Here is a 19,357-nt window from a genome sequence, read left to right as displayed (position 1 = left end):
TGGGGGTGGGGAAAGAAAAGCAGTCTAGAATAGAAATGTCTCAGAGACAACAAACACAGACAAGATACTTTCTTGAAAGCCTTTGATGTATGGCAGGAAAGTGGGTGATGATTTTCAGGAAAGTAGAGAAAGTAACATTTGCATGCTGAAAGGGAAGGTCTAGTGACAGCAGCTGGGGAGGTTTGAGTGAGGAAGTGAACTGAGAGAAGTGAAAACCTTTGGCATCAGTGTCAAGGAGGGAACCGGGAGAGGAGGAAGGCTCTGTGGACAGTTCATTTTGGGGCACGTGAAAAGACAGAAAGCACACACATGCAGGTGTGGCTGTGCACCAACGATGAATGAAGGCTTCTATTTGCTCTTGAACTCTAAGACATTCTTTTCCCTATTATATGGTTTCTCTGCATGTAATGGCTGCACTTCTCAAGCTCTCTTAATTAAGCGGTTATTCTACATACCTTCTAGTAGTTAACCTGTCTACAGATAGCACCATCTGGCATTGCTGAGCTCTTTCTCTTTTTGCCTAGCAGTAGTGGGGCTGGCCTGACTACCAATCAGAATGTACTAAATTTTATTCCATAAGGACAGCTGCTCTCCTGCTATGTGGCTGAGAGAGCAGCCACAGGCAAGATAAGGGCCTTATGAACTTTCCTTGTGTCCTTTTCAAAGAGCATGAGAAGAAATGCATTTCCTTCTATAGTGGAGAATATGAAGGTTGACCCTAGTGTGCCCTCCCTCCCTCCCCCTCTGTCTCTCTCTCTCTGTCTCTCCCTCTCTCTCCTCCAACCCCCCCCCCCCGCCCTTTTCTCCAAGAAAAGTGACAAAGAGGAAGCACCCAAAAGACAACACCCAAGTTTCCGGCTGGAGCTAACCCTTATGCCATTCTTACACTTGAGAAGCATCCAGATAAACCCGTTTGCTTATATTTAATTAGTTATCTCGCATAACTCTAACATGAATTTTTACATTTCTAAAGCCAGAGTCTTAGAAAGATCAAAAGCTCAAACTTGAGCAATTCCACTTGGCCCAGACTCTGAGCATCTTCCTTTCTGGATTCCTGTCACGGCTATTAGGTGGTGTTCTTGTCCCCAAATTTCTTTCTTCCAATTTTCTACTAAAAATTCCTATTTTCTAAATATAAATCCTGCCACAATATTGTTTCTTGAGTGGTCATACTTCCCACATGATCTGTCACCTTTCACCTCCTCAATGTCCTTACTATGTGCCCTTTAACAGCTATGACAAGTGGCACAGATACGGCAGCCATGTCTTTGTTTGCAGACCCCTCAGCAAGAAAAAGTCTCTCCTCTTCTAGACATGCTCTATTCTCAGCAGGAAAATCTGTGTCCATCCTGGGCCCCTTACTGCTGGGCACTTCAGTTATCATCTCTATGGATACCCTGACCTCTTCCATAAGGGGTGAAGCTATCCACCTCTGTCCTCCTCAGTCAGTCCTTACAAACACTGCATGCTCTTATATTTCATTAAGCTTTAGTTTCCTTGTCCCAACTGCAAGTTTTTCTTTATTATTAATTTTATATATACATTTATATTATTACAGACATATATAATATGTATAATATACTACTTACAGCAAGAAGAACCACGAAACAATCAGGCCAACTGCAAGGTTGTAATGATAAGCATTACATTTATTACTTTCAACAGTGCCAGGCATGGCACCTAATACATGATAAGATGTTCAGTCATTCCTTTCTTAGGAAGGAAAGGATGCAGGATATTCAGTGGTTTAAATAACAAGAATTCTCTTTATAAAAACAATATTGAGCCTTGTTAGATAGCTCCACTCCAAATTCTCAGGCATGCTTAAACTATGAATGGGATATGCTTGTTTCTCAAGGCCATACACACTTCAACACATCAAGGTAGGGACACTGATGTCAGGTAACAACAAAGAAATTGCCTGGCTATATCAAGCAGCTCATGCCTCTTCTGAACACATGTAAATTTACTGTTTGCCTCCCTGTGTGCAGAGACATCTACACAGGACCTTGCCCTCCACTGAAAGACCCATAGGTAAATCTAAACAAGAACTTCTTCATAAACACATACAATAAACCTAAGAAGCTAAAGCTCTTGAAATTAGTACAGAGATCAATTCCCTTTTTTCAGGAATGATATTTGCATTAAAAAATGACTTACCACATATCACTTTATAGTTGTGGTTTATTTTAGAATTCATAAAGCTATTTCACAGAATGACAGTATTTATACGTTCAGTTGACATGCTCACAAGCTCAAACTTAAACCACTTTGACTAAAATTTCATTTCAGTTTCTATAACAACTCAGAAGTGTAGTGACATTTAAGAAGTAAAGCAGGGCCACTTTATGTGAATTTCATGTTCAAAGTAACTCTAAAGAAACAGCATTGGCTTACAGCCATCCCAGTATGAAGTGTGCAAAGAAAGAAAATCTTCAAAAGGCCTTTGATTCAAATTCTTCATCTGATAGGAAATTAGGACAAATGTCTATAAAATGAGAAACTGTGTCTCCTTCTATAATAATCTTATTTAGCTCTTTAGATATGGTTTTAGTGTTCTTTCCTGTCACAGAGAAGTAAATACTTGCAAAATCCTGAAGACAACTGAGTACAATAGACATTTATTCACTCAAGGAAAGCAAGCAACAGTGCATTTTCTATAGTTACTGTTGCTGGTAAGTTTACTTGGACTTTGATATTTTAAAAGGAGGATTTGAGTCTGAGAGTAAGAATAATTAGAAATTAAGGCTGAGCACTAAGTAGTATGTCCCAGTCAGTCAACTGTTTCTATGGAGCTTGTGTGCATGTGTGAGTGTGCATGTGTGTATGAATGATCAGAGAACAATAACACAAGGAAAGGAATTTAAGACACTCCTACTTAGTACATAGTCTTGTAAATAAAGATTTATTTGTTTATTATGATTCCAGTGCTCTGCCTGCATGTACACCTGCACGCCAGAAGAGGCCATTAGATTACAGTGTAGATGGTTGTTAGCCACCACGTAGTTGCTGGGAATTGAACTCAGGACCTCTGGATGAGCAAGCAGTGAAAGCTCTTAACCTCTGAGCCATCTCTCCAGCCCCCTACATAGTCTCTCTTTTACAATATCTTGTCTCTTCTTGAGGCATTCATTCCTTTGGGCTTCCTATTCAAAGGCATTAGGAGAGAGGAATGTACAGGAAGCTGTAACTCAGGGTTGCCAAAGCAGTAACAGGAGCTGTAACAAGCGAGTAAATGGGACGATGTCCTTTCTGGGAAAAATATTTAAGGAACAACCACAACTAACAAAATAAAACAATAACATCTGCAAATGTTTCCAGAATCTGCCGCCCAAATAGTGTGCAAAGATTTGAATGCAGACCATTCCACATAGCCTCATGCTTTGAAGGCTTGGTTCCTAGCTGGTGGTGCTGTTTTGGGAGGGGATGGAACCGTGGGAAGTGAAGACTAGCTGGAAGAAGTAGGTCACTGGGGTATGTCCCTAGTGGCTCTGTCTGCCCTGTTCCTATACTTCTATGCGACTGTCTGCCTCCCCCTCCACATGTCTGCGCCTGAAGCCAAAGCACATGGGGACAAGGATGAACTGAATGCTTGGAAACCATGAACCAAAATAAATCTTCTCCTTTAAATTGTTTCCTTGGGTGTTTTAGTCATAGAAAGAAGAGTGCTAACTGATATAGACCATAATATCCAAGAAAACAAACATCCTCCCTTCATCTTACCCATTCTATGAGCCTAGCATTGAATTTTAGGGTTGGCGCCACAATTCTTCCAGATGCTACTTGATTTGCATGAAAGCAACGTCTGTGATTTAATATTCATCAATCAGAATATTTTAAAGAAAAGGACATGAAAGCAGATTTAGCAATCATATAAACTTATGATTTAAAAAGTTCTGTAAGACGAAAGTGTCTGAGATACACATGATAGTTTCTATAAACCGAGTATCATGTGACAAAGTTTTTGACTCCTGACAGACAGACCCAGTCCTCAGATATCTTGAGTCCTAGTTTCTATGTTAACTATGTAACAAAATTGAGGTGAAAGATTTTCTTTCATGGTCCATCATCTTACTTTTTTACTAGTGCTGGTTAAAAACATGCTAGCACATTTTAAAAATTGGAAAACCTAACTAGGCCTGAAACAAAGCTCATATGGGAAAACAAAGTGTAATGGGAGGGACAAAACACACCTGTACTATAATTTCTCCCTCTCCCAAATACACAATCTCTTCATTAATTATTATTGTTACATGTATAAACATATGCATCCATATATACATATATATGTACACATGTATATATAGCCCACTAAGTTCATTTAGCATTGTTCCTAAATATAACATGTGTCCAAGGCTGACCAGTTGGAATTCAACAACCTATAGGGGAAGCTGAAAGTTCCTCTCTCAGTAGCCATTGTCCATATGTAGTTCTTTGTCTAGGGAACTTCCCAGTGGAATTTCCTTTGTCTGCGTTAGCAGGTGTTGCTGTATGCTGGTGCTGTTTAGGTAACATTACTGTTGAGAGTTCACTTCCTAAATTGTACTCCCACAAGTTAGTAATCCTCAGGTATACTCTTGTGTTAGCACTTTTGGTTTCATTTTCATCGTTAAAAATAAATGCATCAGGTGGCTGCATGCATGCTCTGGGATAGAAAATTGTTTTACAATCATAAAAATTAATTTGTCATTAAAATACATTCTTAAACAACAAAAAACATCAATCATGAGGGTCAGTCCATACCAAGAATATCTACAGCAATACTTGGGAATTAAATATGCTTCACGCACATGACAGAAGCACAAACCATTTTTCTATCATGATATCCATGAACTACTTTCTCATATCTTAGCTATTTAATTACCACTAAAGAAACTCTGAAAAGCTAAACAATCAATTCCTTTATTCACTTCCTACTTGTTATTCCTATTTATTGGTTTGTATTTATTTTTATTTTTGAGGTAATAGTAATGGAACCCTAAACCTTGAGAATGCTAGGCAAGTACTTACCACTGCACTGTATTATCCTGTATTATTATTATTATTATCATCATTATTATTATTTTAAGTTGTGAAGATACACAACCAGAATCTATTTCTCTAGTGGGAAATTGGTAGTGGTCATGGCAGTAATGATAATGTGCTAATAGCCTTACTTATGCTGTTTCCTTTAATGCACACAACTATCCTAAGTGAAGTCTATTATCATCTAATTTCACAGATGAGTAAACCATAACTCACAGAGGTTGAGAAATGAATACAAAGTCACTCCTTTAATAAGTGGTAAGGCCTGACAGAATCTAAGCAGGTGAATAGGTCTCTATCTCCACCTGAGGCTATTAATAGGAGGTGGGGCCAAGGGTGTGGATCAGTGACAGAGTAAGCACTATGAATGCTTGAAGTTCTAAGTACTCTCAGCACCCAAGAAATGGTTGACAAGGATAATGTTCCACAGTAAGTGAACAATGAACAGGAAAGCTCAGACTCATTCTAAATTTTGAAAGAAAATACAATATGACATTTAAATTCAAAAGGCAGTATAGACAAGTGAGGGGATAACAATCAAGATGTAATCTGAATAAGTTAGTTAAATAAAAATTTTTAAAAAGACAATATAGAATAGCTTGTACAAATGAACAGAAAAAAATGGGTAAAAGAGGAATGAAGGACTCTAGTTATAGATGGGGCAGGAGAAAAATACTGAAGAAGGAGGTAGGAGGGCAAAATAACAGTAAGAATTTCTTTAAAACGTCTTAAGAAATCATACTATTAACTATCTACCTAATTATATAAACCTATATAACTTAAATAAAAATTTCCCATCTAGGTTGACTGCCTCCCCAACAGCCACAAACCATATAACAAAACCCAACACCAGGCATGAGAAGCTGTCTTTTGAGTTGTGGTAATTGTCCAAGAGAATCCCAAATATTATAGGCTATTGCTACTGCCCTTGGTTGCCCCACAGAGGTCCCTGCTGCTCAAGACAGCATCAACTATAGACAGAACCCAGAGGTCCCTGAGCTTAAACTGACCTAAAAGCCAGGTCCCTGAAGACAGGCTTTCGTACTACCAGAAGGCACCATGTAAGCTTCCAAAGGAAGGAAAGGGCCAGGAGTCCTACCCAGCTATGACACCTATTAACTGTAACAATTACCAGCATGACATTATAACCTTAATGGTGAAGCAGCAGCAAGCATTTAGCTTGGAATTAAACAATCACTCTCTATTTGGACTTACGACCCTTCAATAAGAGAGAAATCATGCCTGGTACAGGAAAGCCAGCCAACAATCCAGGGCTAGTAAAGTCATAGACAGTGGAGGCAAATCTACAACCACCAATTTACTAAACCAGAATAATACCTGACTATATTCTAAATATTTGTCTTTATAGCTGGGCATGGTGGCACATGCAGCAGCAGCAGGGAGGCAAAGGCAAGTGGATCTCTACGAGTTCAAGGCCAGCCTGGTCTACAAAGCAAGTCCAAGACAGTCAAGGTCACACAGAGAAACCCTGTCACAGAAAAAAAAAAGAAAGAAAGAAAAAAAAAGATTTGTCATTATACGTATAGGGAAGAGCCTGGAACACATTGGCACAGGAGACAACTTCCTGAACAGAACTCTAACAGCCCAGGCCTTAAGGTCAACAATTAATAAATGGGACTTTATGAGGCTGAGAAGCTTCTGTAAGGCAGGTGACACTGTCAAGCGACAGCCTACAGACTGGGAAAAGATCTTCACCAACCCTACATCTGACAAAGGTCTAATATCCAAAATAGATTAAAAAAAAAACCTCAAGAAATTAAACACCACCAAACCAAATAACCCAATTGAGAAATGGGGCTCAGAACTAAACAGAGAATTCTCAACAGAGGAATATCCAATGACTGAGAAACACTTAAAGAAATGCTCAATGTCTTTAGTCATCAGAGAAATGCAAATCAAAACAACTCTGAGATTCCATCTTACATCCATTAGAATGGCTAAGATAAAAAATGCCATCCATGCTGGCAAGGCTGTGGAGAAAGAGGAACACTCCTTCATTGCTGGTGAGAATTCAAACTTGTTTTTTGGTTTTTTTTATTTTAATTTTATTAAATTATTCAGATTACAATTAAATTGTTATCCCATCACTTATATCCTCCCATTCCTCCCGCCCTCCTGCTTTCACCCTATTCCCCTCCCCTAGGACTTTGACTGAGGGCATCTCTTTCCTCACTATATGGTCATAGACTACCAAGTCTCATCTTGGTAGCCTGTTTATTCTTGTTTTGAGTACCACCAGGCCTCCCCACCAAGGGGAAGTGTCAAAAATGGAGCACCAGAGTTCATGTCAAAGTCAGTCCCCGCTCTCCACATAACTGTGGAGAACGTCCTGTCCATTGGGTAGATAAGAGTAGGTGTTCAATATTTACTATTGTATTTTCCTTGGTTAGTGCAATAGTTTGAGCAGAGCCGCCTCGGCCCCGATCTACCCATCACAATGTTCTTCTTGTAGGTTTCTAGGACCCTCTGGGTCCTTCTATTTCTCCATCTCCTATATTTCTCTTATGCAGAGTCTCAGTAGGATGCCCTCACATCTATCCTAATCTCCTGGTAAGTGAAGACTTTCGTGGGACACGCCTTTTGGGCTAGTGCCCAATTATAAATGAGTATATACCTTGTGAGTCTTTCTGCTTTTGGGTTAACTCACTCATTATGATCATTTCTAGTCCCATCCATTTGTCCACAAATTTTGGGATTTCCTTGTTTTTAATAACTAAGTAGTACTCCATAGTGTAAATGTACCACAGTTTGCATTCCCAATTTGTACAACCACCTTGCAAATCTATCTGGCACTTTCTCAGAAAACTAGGAATAGGGTTTCCTCAAGACCCAGCTATTCCACCCCTTGGATAGACCCAGAAGAAGCTCCACCACACAACAAGGACATATGGTTAATCATGTTCATAGCAGCCTTATTCATAATAGGCAGAACCTGGAAACAGCCTAAATGTCCCTCAGTTGAAGAATGGATAATTCTGTTTTGTTTCGTTTTCTACTTTCCTAGTTCAAATAGAATTGGTTTACTTGTCAAAATCCTTTGTACAAATGGCTTTTCCCAAGATGAAAGCAATTATCCACCACCACTTCCATTTTAACTTCTTGCAATTTGTAAATGTCTCCTGTCTACACTAATTCAGTAAGTCCCATAGTTATGGATTTTGCTGCCTTCCTTCCCTAACTGCCCTACTCTTACCCACTATAATGAGAATCCTACTACAAAGCTGAGTCCAACAGGCTTTTACCTGGAAAGTGGAGAAGAAAAGGAACTAATATGCTTCGAGTCATTAGTAGAAAAGGAAGGAAAGACAAGATGAAAAGCAAAGAAGGCTCAAATCTACAAGACATGGTTTTAAGCTTTTTCATATATTCTCCTTTATTCCCTGCACAGTGAACTGATAAGGCAATGACCCTCACAATGTCCCTGTCAGGTCTGGCCATCTTTTCCAAATGCAAATAAGGAAACTGAGGTCTGAATAACTTGTCAGACACATAGAACTTTCAAGTAGATACCACCCCGAGAACACTGCCTGGCTATGCTGCAGGGAGTTGTGACATCAGGTAACAGTTTGGTTTCAAACATAAATGTTACATAAAAATTACGAAACATTATTGAGAAAAATACCTTTGATTCAATTAGACAATCGCATAAGTATCATCTTACTTAGTGGGAGGGAATGTTTTGTTTTGATGGTAATAACCACTTCCAGTAAAACAAGGATCTCTTCAGAAGCCTTGCATGGCTAAGCAATTATACTCCATCTATCCACAGAGAATAAGATGGGCAGACAGCACTGTAATCCCCAAGGGTGCATGTCATCTGTGGACGACCATAGTCTACACATACAAAGGCAAATGAGATGATGATATCACTTGTACTCCAACCAGAAAGGCAAGGTTAGTAGCCAACAATTAACCACTTGTGAGCAGGCAAATGGTTGTTAAAATCTATTATGGCCCCATGGAACTCCAATAGGAGATTACTTCATCCCCTGATTTCACAACAGGTAGCAATTGTTGTCCCCTCCCCCACTAGTGAGTTAAGGTTCTGATATTCATCTAAAAAAGGAATCACAAAGCACCATTGATAAAAAATGCAAATAAGATATGCAGCTGATGACAATTGGCAGTCTTGTTTCTTGGCATTATTACTATACACGTATGACTATAACCTGTAAATCATAATTCTGTGGAGTATTCCACTCACATTATTCATAGGAGGAGACATGGTGCTTTCTAGTGTTATGCACCAAATTAGCTATGAATTCAAAAACATTTTAAGGAAAACGCTCATTTATAGGAAATCTCTCACACTTTATTGCAGTAATTCTGTATAAGAAAAGGTTACCTGCAGCCAGTTTTAAAGGTTGTTTAATAACAAAAACAGAGAAATTGTTGTTGTTGTTGAAGGTAACAGCCACAGATAAGAGAAGTCTTATGGATCAGAAAATGGCTAAAGTGAGAGCTCAGTCTTGCAGGACAAAGTCCTGAAATTACAACTCTGCTAACTGCTTCCCTGAACTGGGTCTGCTATGTACAACTCCATGGCCCAGGGCCAGAACAGTCTCATAAAAAGTTACAGAAACGAGAATGTTACATACTTGCTGCAGTTCCATTAAAAGATTTCTACATAGTGAAAGCAGTGTTCAAAGAAAAATAGTATCTGATTTTTTGTTTTGCTTTTGTTTTTTAATTTAAAATTTTAAATTATTTTTATATATACATTTATATTATTATACATATATACAATAAACTTCCTTCAGCAAGAAGAAACATGGCACAATCAGGAATTATATAAAATGTTACATTCTTAATGTTTTGGCTATTTATATTTGACAGCCTTGAAGAAAACATCTTTCCTATCTTGGTGCATCTAAAATTCTGAATGTAAATCAGTATCTATCGTATCTCATCATTATCAACTTAAAACATCTATCTAGACCTAAAAACATCTTTACCCCTAAACAACTAAGCTTAATTGTAAAATTAAACTATGTGGTCTTCAACCCCATCAGAGACTTGAGAAGGAGTGCAAGTTAGCAGCTTTCCAAATGAGATGACAGAGACACTTTGCTACCTGAAGAGTAGCAAATTCTCCCACTCATCTTCCCATCCCTCAATACCTGGCCTCCACCCTTGCAACCTTCCTTCCCATAAGAAAACAACAACAAAATCTCACTGTGGAAGCTGCTGTGTGTCAAGGTGTGTTAAACAGTATACCCTTTTGCCCAAACATCTCTACTTGCAAATGACTATTGCAATGGGTCACTGGTCTGGTTTGAGGCCTCTGACATCTACTACACTATCAAAACTGGATCCTTGTTGGGATTTCTCTAGAGAATCCTGTTGTTGTCCTGTGTCATGGAGATCCTGCAGCTTTGGATCTGAAGGACTGGCCCCTTCCCTTGCTCCAGCAGTTCACAGATGGTGTATACGCTCCTCCAAGAAGGTTTTCAAGTGAAGCTATAGTGCATGGGTTTCTTATGTTCAACACTATTGCTATTCTGTTGGGTGGTTTTGCTGCTGTTTTGTTATGAGGGACTCTAATGTACTCTAAGGTACAGAAGCAGAGTGTCTGGCATCTATCTATTTAGCAAATATCAGGCAGTTGTGACAACTAGAAATATCTCTAGATTCTACCACATGTTTCCCTGGCCGGACAAAGTCACTCTCCCAACCTCTCATTCCCCTACCTCTGTCAAGAGTATCAATCTGATCTTTAAACTCCAAACTAACCAATCTACTTCAGAACAAAGCATAGTTTAGAATTTACTATAACTTATATAATTAATTTTGTATAGGAATGGCAGTTTAAAAATTCTGAAGATTAATTTATGATAATAGACAGCTTACAAACCAGATACTTGGAAACCAAGCAAATGCTCAAGACTGCTACAGAAAACCACAAGTTCATGAACCTTACAATGTCACTGAGGTGAATACTGTGTTTAGACAGATATATATGATTTCTTATGAAGCCCATATTTAGAGGTATGTGTTATATCATCTAAAAATGGCTCAAAATCCAAACAGTGGCAGCACACCATCCATTTGTGGGTAGTGCCAAGCTGTTAATTATCTTAAGTACTTTATAAACTGAGTATTGCTTCATGATTCTTAATGCATTTCATTAGTTTTTTTTTCTTTTATTGACAGCTCATCAATACTCAAGTCATTTGTTTCATATCATATTCATACTTTACCAAAAAATAATACTTTATGGGTTGGAGAGATGGTTTAGTGGTTTAGAGCACTTGCTGCTCTTGCACAGGACCTGGGTTCAGTTCTTAAAACACAGATAGTGGCACACAAGCATCTATGGTTCCAGCTCCAGAGGATCCAACACCCTTTCTGAACTCTGAGGGCACCAGGCATACAAAGCTGCTGGCCAATGGCAAACTGTCTCCAACAAAAGAAGTAAAGTGCCCGAAGAGCAACAACTACAGTTATAGTCTGAGTGACTTCCACACATGTGCTAGGCACACACACACCTTCTCCCACACAAATCTACCTGAAGAGCAACAACTACAGTTATAGTCTGAGTGACTTCCACACATGTGCTAGGCACACACACACCCTCTCCCACACAAATCTACCTGTACGCATGTATAAACACATTCACACAGATTTTTACAAAAATTATTACATATAGATTCCATATCTGATCAAGGTTCATATGGCTCCCCTCCCTCAGGATAATTTCTTGCCTGAGTTCACATGTTAAAGAGACCTTAATTCCTTCATTCATTAAAAAAAAAAAAAGATGAATTATCTGTAAAATTTTCTCTCCCATAAATTCTGAGAGCATTTTTGAAGAGCTGGCTACTTCCTACTTCTTTCAAAGGAGTCATTGTATAATTTTAGTTATAAAAATGAGAGAACAGAAGTATGCATGAATCTATTAAGAACACATGTTAAACAAAGAAAGCAAAATATCTTCAAAAGAAGCTTCTGAGAGTTATCCCTCTGGGTCAGTTCTTCCTGGGTTAGCTAGTGGGTAGACTACTTTCCCTATTACGATGCTTGCTGAAGATGATGATGATGGAACAAAACTACTGATCCCTCAGCTCAGTAAAAATAAGTAGTAAAATACACAGTAAGAGGAGCACAGGGCATCTTTTGGCGGTATGCACCAGGCTTGAGGGGTCTAGGGAAAATCTAGGAAAAATAAGGAATTCTAGAGGAAGACAAGATTGCTATCATCTTTAAAATCTATAATCAGAGAAGGAAGCTGCATTACACATGTCATCCATTATTGGTCTAGCAGACATGGAAGGGCAATGAAAAACTGGTAACTTCCTAAAAGAGAATGTTCTACCTAGCTGATCAAGTGTCCTATTCCTGGTTTCTGTGAAAGTAGAACCCAAGACCTCATGCATGCTAGCTAGCCACATGCTCTGCCACTGAACTACACCTTAGCTCCAAATGCCCTGTTCTTAAGCATTTAAAGAAAAGACAGAGTAGAAGCAGCACACTATCCGAATGGAAGTTAATCCTGATTCAGGGCAGGCATGTCTGGGGATGGAGTCCGGCACTGTATGCTACATACCACTGAATAACTAACTAGCAGCCACGGAGGTAGGTGCACTGACTCACACTTCACCTTCTCAGTGTACGGTCGACTCTAGAAGCAGCTGCCAGCACAGTGCCCATACTTTCCTTCAGATAAAAGGCTGAGGTGACTCAGAATAAGAAACTTCATTAAAGAGCTAGACTGAACATTACTTCCCGCATCTCACAGAGTGTGTGTCCACAGAGTGGGGCCTAGTCTAGCCATACTGGGCAATGGGCAATGTTCATTAGGCATACTCCTGGACTAACCATTCTTCTCACAGACTGGACCCTGGCCAGGCTTACTGAAGACTCAGCCACTCCTTTGCTGCAGGAAATCCAAGCCTCTAATTCTAAAGTCACATTGAAAACAAAACCCAAGAGCATTCAATATCACATTAATTTCACCCTTTAATTATGCTGGCATAATCATCAGTCAGGAAATCCACTTTAACTTAATCACTTAATTTTTTTAACCTTTTGAACTTGGACGTAGGATATATCTGATTTTTGGTTTCTCCCTAATTGTTAACATAAATACACTTTATTTTATTTGGAATACATGTCTGTTAGCATTATTTATAAATCAGCAAATCTATAATCATGACATGCAAAGTATTCTGCAGATGTAGTAACTAAAATATAGTGGCCTGACATAGATGACAAAGTTTTATTTTACCTTCTAATGTAGTGAATAATAAAAGAAGATATAAATATTGTTAGATTTACTAGGTAAACATATTTATCATGTTCTAATTTATAGAATAATCTCAAATTTTGCAGATATGGTGGTACACACTGGAAGGCTGAGGCAGGAAGATCTCATATATAAAGTCACCCTGGGCCATATAATGTGATGAGACCAGGTAGAGGTTGGGAGAGGTAAGGTCAATTATTGGTAAATAGAGTATTTGAAAAAATTCAATCATCATTATTTATGAAATACTTTAATGAAATCAATAATTTTTTCATATTTTCTATGCTTTAACCTCATGCTTATTATTCTTATGACATCCCAGTTTTACTAACTGTAGCTTTTCAAAGAAACCTAAAACTAATGGCAAAAATATGTATATGTCAATTTTTTGTAGAAAATAAGTAGCTTAGATAAAAACATAATCTTTTTTCCTAATGAATAACTAAGTCTGCATATCCAGAAGGAAGGAGGTCATGACATCCACACCCATGCCAAAGAATATACTGCATTTATGCAGATACAAAATATAGAGATGCTTATTCACACTGCAAGAAGCAGCTAGATATAAGTTTCAAGTGTGGTAAAATCATGTGAGAGGGAAAAGTTTTTCAAATACATGAGCACCTCTGGTGTAACCCATTTGTACAATAAAAATAAAAGCTTTTACTTATTAAATTAATAAATGAATAGTAGATTTATTTTTAAATTGGATACATATTAATAAGAATACCTCATTAATATTTATATCAGTATATAGCACATAGTAATAATCATTGACGGAACATGCTAATACATTTTCTTGCCTTATGGACCTACTGTACCATGATTTTACCCATTACTCACTGGCTTGTGGTAGGTGCTGTTAAAGTGCCCACATTTTATATGATCAACATACACATACTTGCTCCTAATGGGAAGAATTGCTGGACCAATGGTTTATCCCCTAGCAATTGTTTCCAATTATTTATCTTATACAATTAACAGTGATTCTATCTCTAAATATATGACAAAGTTCTCATAACACAAATGTGTTTTTAAAAAGTCTTAAAAGTGAAACAAAACAAAACTGGAATGGAGAAAAGACATATAGTGAAATAAGAACAAGATGGTGTCAAAGCTTAGGAGGTGGATGCTGTAGTGAGCAGGTCTTTGGTCTTACACTAATGATGATTAGCATTTCCTTAGGGCACAAGGCCTCTTTGTACAGCAGGAAAGAACATCAATGCTCCAACCAAAAAATTACTTCCCCAGCACAGTAGTGCTACTGGACTTTACTGACTGACACTAACCCTAGAAGATCAGTTTGCAAGTTTCTCGGATATCCATCAGCTGTTCCTTAAAGGCCTCAATAGTAAATACTTAGAGCTTTCAGGATACAGGACTACAGAATGTGAACTCAGCCATAACCAAAATGTAAACAAATGAACATAGCCGTGTTCCAATAAAATTTATTCAGACACACACACACACACACACACACACACACACACACACTGAGAGAAATCAATTTGGGCCGTTTGCCAAAACACAATTTGCCAAAGTCTGGTCTAGAAGACTTTTACATTAAACAAAACATTTCTTCCACACCTTTTCCAGTCATAAATTACCATAAAATATCATTTATGCAATCAAAAGAGGCAGACAGTTATTTTCAGTGGAAGAATAATTTATTTATTCCCAAAACACATAAGCCTGAGTCCTGTTAATTGTGGGTTGGTATTGACCAATGTTTTCCAGTGCTCCATCTAGGAAAAAGTGCTTGCTCCCTATGGTAATAGGGCAGAACACTAAAATGAAGTCACTTTCAGTGACTTCCTAAGCTGTAGTTGTACATATTAAAATTTTAAGTGTGTATAATGCTCATTAAGGTATATTAGGCTGAATCATTACTACAAATACTTTGTTAGATTTAATTACTATATGTATGGAACCAATAAAACAACATTAATTAAAAACCCTCCTATAAATTTTTACTGTTTTCTAATTCTGACATCCTAAATTTAAGTCATTAAAGTTTTATTGAAATAGGAGATACTCATTCGTTCTTTAAAAATATTTACTGAATGCCTATTAGCACAATGGTATGTCTTCAGACGCTAGTGATGTAAAAACATAGTGTGGTCCTCCTCTAAGACAGGCTAAGTCTGGCATAAATGTCCCCTCAGAAAACAATGTTTCATCTTTTAAAAATTACTTTTATATTGATTTTATTTTAATTTTCAAGTTTTAAAATGCTGTATATTTAGATTTCAGATATTTTTATCAAAGCTAGTATTAACATACTTTTATATCTCTATGATTTTTATTATATGATTATATAAATGGAGTTTAAAACAGAACACAGAGCAGGGCATAGAGTCACATGTCTGTAATCTCAACACTCAGGGAAGCAGAGGCAGGTGAATCTCTGTGAGTTTGAGGTCAGCCTGGACTACAAAGTGAGTCCTGGACAGCCAAGTATACACAGAGAAATACTGTCTCTAAAAAAAAAAAAAAAAGGAATACTGCTAATTTCTGTATATATGATAAAACAATACAATAGCTTATATTCCAAGGTCAAGCTTTTTAGCCAGTATATCTGTGTGTATATCTATCTGTGTGGGGGTCTATCCGTGTCTGTATCTGTGTCTATGTATGTATGCATAGGCAGACATGAGTATGCCACAGCACATGTGTGCAGGTAGAGGACAGTTCTCCCTTCCACTATGGGTTATGGAGAGAGAACAAGCTATCTTGATGGCCGAAGATCAAGTGTCTAACAAATACCTAACAGACACCCAAGTTGCAGAGTGACATACAGGATAACTCTCTGCAGGTTTGAATGCATGAAGAGCATGTCTGGGTAGGATAATACTGGCTCTGGTGATGAGAAGCAATAAATGAGAGAAGGAGATTTTTCTTTTCCTTTTTGAAATTAATAAATATAACCTTTTAAATTTCAGAAAATAACCAAATTGATGAAAAACGCTTTATTTACAGGGTACAAATAAAGAACTAGAAGAGACATTATATTTGAATTATATTTTTTACTGTACAACCTAAGAATGCTTTTCCTCTCTAACTTGGTTTACAGCAATTACCTTTTACCTTTTTGTACGGTGTAGGAAGAGTGGGTCAGGTAGAAAAGAACAAACTACAGAAATCCAACAATATACACAAGCATGTTTGTGTGTGTGTGTGTGTGTGTGTGTGTGTGTGTGTGTGTGTGTGTGTGTGAGAAGAGACAGGATTACCATTACTGAGCAGATTCCTAGTGCTCCTGTACCCCACTCCACCCTGCCATAAATACCTGATGCAGCAAGAAGGAAAAAAGAAAATTCTTTCCACTTCCTTTTATCAGCAATACCCAGAACCATAAAACCATCTAAAGGAAAGAGAGAGAGGGAGAGAGAGAGAGACAGAGAGAGAGAGACAGAGAGAGAGAGAGAGACAGAGAGAGAGAGAGAGAGAGAGAGAGAGAGAGAGAGAGAGAGAGAAAAGAAGAAGAAGAAGAAGAAGAAGAAGAAGAAGAAGAAGAAGAAGAAGAAGAAGAAGAAGAAGAAGAAAAAGAAGAAGAAGAAGAAGAAGACGAGGAGGAGGAGCAGGAGGAGAGAGAAGAGAAGAGAAGAGAGAGATCAGAGATGACAGGTTGGCGTCCTTGCCTTAACAACCCATCATGGGAATTGTTAACTTAAGCAATTATAAAATAAAAATGTGTGATGCTAAAGACACCTTTATAAATCTGTCACTTTAATCTTTCTCTATGACTTGTTGGTTTTATTAGGTGAGTATATAGTCACATAAAGTTTCACTGAAATATTTATAAGTATTATTAGTTGTTGGGAAGACGCAAGATATAATATTCCTATTTATCCTCATACTCTAAGGCTAAATGCCCACTACATTTAACAAAATGCTTTTGATTTAGATCATACAGGCAATTTTTGCTTTGTAAAGAATGGGGTTGTAACTTCTATTACCAGCAGAACCCACTTGGCTAGCATTTCTCATGTTCTACTAAGACTTAATGGTGGAAAAATACATTTTCTTACTTAAAAACCTAATGGTGAAAACAGATGATATTGCTACTAGTCTCAATGACAAGCCCATACAAGCAAATAAATTTTTCTGTAAAACAAACAAAACCATACCCAAAGATGCTTAAGATCTGATTTCAAACTGATTGTAGAATACATTCTAGAAGCAATAACTTCTGGTGTCTCTATAATGGAATGTAAAGGGATGATACTGACTTTTCAATTGGTTGAGTCTAGGTAAACAATAATGAATGACAAAAATCACCAATAATTCACCCCCTCATTCTTTCACTCACAAAGAAACTTCCCAGTACTTGAGGTGAAAACTAATGACACTAGTAAAGTTGCCATACAGTCCAGCTTTTAACATCGAATTTTAAAAAGCTCTTATAAATTAATATTAGATTTCTATTTCTTCATTTACTACAGACGTTTATATAACAGACATGGATGTAAATGTTTCAATATATCAACAGAATATACAAACAACCTTTTCTGTTGTTAATGTCAAAAATTCTTCTTTGAAATAATATGTGCACTGACCTCTTCTGGGACTCTCATGATTGAAGAGAATGCCATTCACTGCAAAGAGATTATAGGCCTCACGGAAGTTCACCACAATCCAATAAGCATAGAGCTTGGCTGCTCCTGTTGGGATAATTTAAAGACAAAGCTTATTCTAAAAGACCATGATTTTTATTCATCTTAAACAACAATAACTGACAAAAATAATATTTATAATGCATAAAAATAGCAAATGTAAATCACAAGACAAAACAAACATCTCGTGCCAATTACTCATGGCCACTAGAAAATAAAATTTCCTGCTTTGTAAGATAATTAATTCTTTTGTCATCTCATTTATTCACCTATACGGTGTACACTATATCAAGCTCACCTTCCTTAGCTCTCTCTCTTGTTCTTTCTCTCTCTGTGTCAAACACAGACACACAGACTGACACACACACACACACACACACACACACACACACACACACACACACACACACCACTTTTTGTTTTGTTTTGTTTTTTGTTTTTTCAAGACAGAGTTTCCTTGTGTATCCTTGGCTGCTCTGGACTCACTTTGTAGACCAGGCTGGCCTTGAACTGACAGTGATCCCCTGCCTCTGCCTTCTGAATGCTGGGATTAAAGGCATGCGCAACCACGCCCAGCTCAACACACACTTTCAGGTAATGAGAAAGATAATATTTGTTATCTTAACACTCAAACTGCTTTAAAATATTGTGTATTTTTTGTGAATATTTTCTTTATAAATGTAGTAACATATAACTCTGTTGTTTTCCTCCTAGGTTTGAGCTCAGAGAAATTTTCATGGGAAAAGTTACAAAACAAACACAAAAGCTCATTGCTTCAGTATAGTCTCTAAGCAGCTTAGAAAAAGTCATACTGCGTCTAATTTTCCACTTAAAGTGATCGGTGTATAAAGGTCGGGTGAACAGGGGTTGGTAAATGAGGTGGTAACTTCACCTGAAGGCAGTGGTAATAACACATACAGCATGCATCCCAACAAGTCCAGACACTTTAGTCTATCTCAATGACACATACGCAGAATGAAGGCAGAAACATCCTCACACCTGTAGAGAACATTACATGCAGCTGGGCACATGTGTCCTTACCATAGGGTGACCTTGGATAGAAAGGTGTGGTCTCTTTCTGGGGTATTTCCTGCACTTTTCCATAAAGTTCACTTGTCGAAGCCTGGTAAAACTTCACAGAATTTATAAGGCCACAAGTTTTAATTGCATCCAGAAGCCGCAAGGTGCCAACGCCATCAACGTCTGCAGTGTACTCAGCTAAGTCAAAGGAGATCTGGAGAGAGAAAGCAGACATGAACGGCATTAAAGGCCATCAGTGAGAGATACTCACATGGGGGACAAGCACAGCAGTCTCACAACCTGTGGTTTTATACTGGTGAAAAAACATAAGTGTTATTTCCTAGCAGAATTTCCAATGTGGATGTCATCTACTTCTAATATCAAATAGGTGAAGACTATGTGACTATCCATTCAGCACTTGTGACAATTA

The 19,357-nt window shown here is 37.8% G+C and overlaps 1 protein-coding gene across 1 annotated transcript in view; it reads right to left on the bottom strand.

The window, feature by feature from the left end:
• The window catches only part of GMDS (GDP-mannose 4,6-dehydratase), a 526,050-nt gene that overhangs the window by 292,993 nt on the left and 213,700 nt on the right, over nucleotides 1-19,357 (bottom strand). The window contains exons 5-6 of the mRNA XM_084796267.1: nucleotides 18,949-19,141; nucleotides 17,851-17,955 (exon numbers count right to left, since the gene is read on the bottom strand). Of these exons, the coding sequence (XP_084652393.1) occupies nucleotides 17,851-17,955; nucleotides 18,949-19,141 (298 nt within the window). The remainder of the gene's footprint in view (nucleotides 1-17,850; nucleotides 17,956-18,948; nucleotides 19,142-19,357) is intronic.

The sequence above is a fragment of the Acomys minous genome, assembly GCF_964271855.1.
Source record: "Acomys minous genome assembly, chromosome: 9".
NCBI lineage: Eukaryota > Metazoa > Chordata > Mammalia > Rodentia > Muridae > Acomys > Acomys minous.
The sequence above is the reverse complement of the archived record's forward strand: the minus strand, read 5'-3'. Positions and strand labels throughout refer to the sequence as shown.